Source organism: Antrostomus carolinensis, unplaced genomic scaffold (genome assembly GCF_000700745.2).
Source record: "Antrostomus carolinensis isolate BGI_N321 unplaced genomic scaffold, ASM70074v2 scaffold39315, whole genome shotgun sequence".
Classification (NCBI taxonomy): Eukaryota; Metazoa; Chordata; class Aves; order Caprimulgiformes; family Caprimulgidae; genus Antrostomus; species Antrostomus carolinensis.
This window is the reverse complement of record NW_010319093.1, coordinates 198-4,012: the sequence shown is the minus strand read 5'-3', so window position 1 is coordinate 4,012 and position 3,815 is coordinate 198. Positions and strand designations below refer to the sequence as shown.

The window sequence follows — 3,815 nt, the reverse complement described above, 5'->3', positions numbered from 1 at the left end:
ATACGGTTATTGGCCTTCTGGGCTGCAAATATGGGACACGTGTGGGCAGAGGTGCTGCTGTGGCTGACAGGGGCCTGATCTAGATGTGATGCCATCAAAAACTCTCTGCACCCATGAGGGGCTTGTTTTCCTTTTTGCTTCCCAAACCGGTACCACGGCAGCACCAAAACACCCACATCCCAAGTGTGATGCTGCGCGGTGCCAAGGCTGCTGCCCACGCCTGACCACCGCGTCCCCCGTGGCACCCCGGCCCCCACCCAGCACCACTGTGCTGGGCTGAATGGTGTTGACTCATACAAGAGCAGTGACCGGTTGGTAATTAAGCTGCCAATCAAGCAGCTGAGGTTGCTTTTTCATTAGCTCGCTGTAAATTATAAAGCAAATTCTCTGGGTATGTATTATAAATAAAATCACAGTGGGGCCTCGTCAGCCAGAGTGACATCACCGAGGAATTAGGGATGAAAGACATGGCTGGGCTAAAAATAATATAGGGTACGGTCATTTGTTTTTCTTTAAAATAAAGGCCTTATTGTTCAAATGGAAATAATTGCAGATATAATTTACTTTTCACCAGTCCCACTGCTCTTGCTTTGTTTTTGAGATTTTTTTTTGGTTTTGTTTTATATATATTTGGCTGAGATGCTGCTTTTAAATCGTGCCAGATGCCCTGTCTGCAGGGTCCCCAGCCCGAGCCTTCCAGCAAAATCTCCTTCCCAGCTCTGTGCTGAGAATGGGACTGGAGCTGCCCCAGTATCTCGGGTGCTGTAGAAGATCCGACCTCGAGATGTTCACGTTTTAGGGAATCCACTTTGCCTCCCTGTGTAACAACCCCACAGTGGACACTGTCCTGCTGTCCTTACAACAGAGAGAAACCCAACCCTGAGCCCTGAGCTGCAGCTGAGTCTGAAAATAAAATTAGATGCAAATTAAAACTTGCAGAAACGTTTGCTGATCCTAGATTTTTTTTTTATTATTATTATTATTTTTTAAGTTCTCAGTGTGTTTTTGTAATCATTTTGACTACTGAAAGGGATCCTGGCCCCCAAATCCTGCTGTCATCATCCCAAGCAATTACAAGGATTTTTGAAATGGTTTTCTTTCTTTTTCCAGAGTTAACCCTTTGTGGTGAGCGCGGATGGATTTGCCTCTGAGATGGGGTTGTGGCACAGCCATGGGATGGGGAGTCAGGACTTTACTGGGAGTTTCCTGGGAGGGAGATGGGGAGAGGTGGCATCCAGGCTGGCTGGGACACACGGGGTGCAGGGTGGCTTTTGGCAGCTGCTCCCATCCAGCTGATTTATCTCTCTTTTCCTCTTTCTTTTTTCCCTTAGATCGGACAAAACCCTACAGGACATCGTGTACAAACTGGTCCCGGGGCTTTTCAAAGGTACAGCCATAGACAGTTTTACCTGTGTGGGTTTTGGGGTTGTTGGTTGTTGGTAACTCACTCCTACCCACCAGTGAAACTGGTCCCCCAGTGTCCCATGTGACAGGGACAGCAGGAAAATGGGTGGTGTGAGTGGACAGGGATGGGTCTGGATAGTGCCCGTCCCACACTCCAGCAACCTGGGGGCTGCTGCTGGGGGGGAACCACGGAAAGCAAAGCTGGGAGCAGGAGCTGAGGATTTGCTCTCCAAGTACCTGCCCGTCCTTGGGGGGAAAAAGAGTGGGGGCTGCAGGTGTGGAAAGACTGAGGACATAAAGGCATTCATTTCCACAGCAGTGCATTTGCAGCTGCTCCGAGGGTTTTACTGGTACGACTGGATTGCTCTTGCTAAACCCACTGCCCTCCTACTGGTCCATCTGCACTGGGCAGCTCGTGCTGTTGGTGGGGAGCAGGCACTTGGTGATCCGGGGCTTCCTCTTGCTCCCCTCTTTGCATCCATTCCCCCTTGGTGTGATTTTTCTCCCCCTTCACTTTCCTCCTCCCTTCTCCCATAGATGAGATGAAGAGGCGGCGCGACTTCTACGCAGCCTACCCCATGGCAGAGGGTGAGTATCAGCTCTGGGGACCCCCCTCCCCGCCTCACCTCGGCTGTGCCCCCCATGATGGCTCAGCCTCTCCCTCCCTTTGCTCCCACAGTTCCCAATGGGTCCAACGAAGATCGTGGGGAAGTCTCTGAGCAGGACAAGGCGAACCTGACGGACGACGAGATCGTCAGCCTGTCCATAGAGTTTTATGAAGGGTCCAGGTACCGTTTTCTGGCTGCTCCTCAGCCTCTGCCTGGGTTTGGGGTGCTGGATAAACTTCCACTCTCTTCCTGATCCAGAGTTGGAGCTGAGATGTGAGGTGGGGGTGGCTGACACAGCTCCTGCTCGGGGCTCAGCATCTCCTGGGGTGCTTGAATGGACAGAGAAGCACCCAAACCCCACCTGCCCTGATCCCCCCTCCTCTGTGGGTGTTTGCTATGGCAGCGGGGTCCTCACATTGCTGCTCTCCAGGTAGGCAGGGGAACACTCCATCCCAAGGGCTGCTATGTCCCTGGTGCTGGTTGTGGCCTCCAAGGATGTCACCTGCATCCCGAGCAGCAGTTCAGAGGGAGGCAGGGAAGGTGGCAGCTCAGGCAGTGGTTGCAGTGGGCTGGATTGGGCATGTACATGGTCAGGGGTGACCAAGCTTGGCTGGATGTTCCCCTTGCAGCCCCGCCATGGATGGCTCTTCTTCTGGGTTATATTTTCTCTCCATCTTTTTATTCCTCCATAAACTTTGTCCTGTGTTTGCTTTCCTTCCCCCAGAGAGGAGAAGAAAGGGACCGTGGAGAACGGGGACCTGGAGAAGGAGAAGGTGAGTATGGTGGGACCACAGCACGGAGAGCTCCGTGTCCAGCTGCCTCCTGGGCTTTTGGGGTGTGTGTGTGTGGGGGGATAGGAGGGCACCCCCAAACCGTCTGCTGAATGAGATGGGAACTACCCATTAATTGCACGGCGGACTCTCAGCAACGCCTCTCCCCCCGGCCCCCTCCTGCTGCGTCCCCAGAAGAACGGGGTGCGGTTCCTGCGCTGTCCCGCTGCCATGACCGTCATGCACCTGGCCAAGTTCCTCCGCAACAAGATGGACGTTCCCAGCAAGTACAAGGTGAGCGTGTCCCCGGGATCCTGGGCTCACAGGGGCTGATGCCATTTTGGCCATCCTGTGCTGCCCTGTTTTGGCAGCTCCCAAATATCTCATCACCCACCTGCATCCCGGCAGCCCCTGGTTTGGCAAAGTCCTGACACCCCATGAGTAGTTCTGGGGGGGCTGGCGGTGCCTCTGACCCCATGTGGGGGACCTGACACTGTCCCCTATGCCAGGTGGAAGTGCTCTACGAAGACGAGCCCCTGAAGGAGTATTACACCCTGATGGACATCGCCTACATCTATCCCTGGAGGAGGGTAAGCGGAGCTGCCCCCTTCCCCGCTGTGGGCACCGGTGCTGGGGCTTGTCTTGGAGAAAAAGCTTGGAAAAGAAGTTCTTTAGGGGGAGGTGAAAGGCATTGAAAAGGTTAAAAGCTGAAAAAACTTAACTTTTGAAGAACTTAATTAAAAATCGAAAAAAAAATTAAGAATTGGAAAAACTTAATTGGAGAGCTTAAAAATGGAAAAATTTAAGAGCTGGAAAAACTTAAGCCCCTGGTTTGAATATTGGAGAGCTTAAATATTGGAGAGCTTAAAAATTGGAGAACTTTTAAAAGCTGAAAAATTTAAGAATTGAAAAAACTTAATTGGAGAGCTTAAATATTGGAGAGCTGAAGTATTGTAGAGCTTAAATATTGGAGAGTTTAAGCATTGGAGAGCTTAAAAATTGAAAAGTTTTAAGAATTTAAAAATTTAAGAAC

The 3,815-nt window shown here is 51.5% G+C and overlaps 1 protein-coding gene across 1 annotated transcript; it reads left to right on the top strand.

Moving 5' to 3' along the window:
- Window positions 1–1,326: 1,326 nt before the first annotated feature.
- On the top strand, window positions 1,327–3,372 carry LOC104518981 (polycomb group RING finger protein 2; the record flags this gene model as incomplete). The annotated part of the gene is made up of 6 exons (XM_010169161.2): window positions 1,327–1,387; window positions 1,942–1,992; window positions 2,084–2,192; window positions 2,737–2,785; window positions 2,978–3,076; window positions 3,292–3,372. Coding segments are annotated over 6 exons (450 nt in total), but the record flags the coding sequence as incomplete, so codon positions are not given.
- Between the last annotated feature and the right edge of the window lie 443 nt (window positions 3,373–3,815).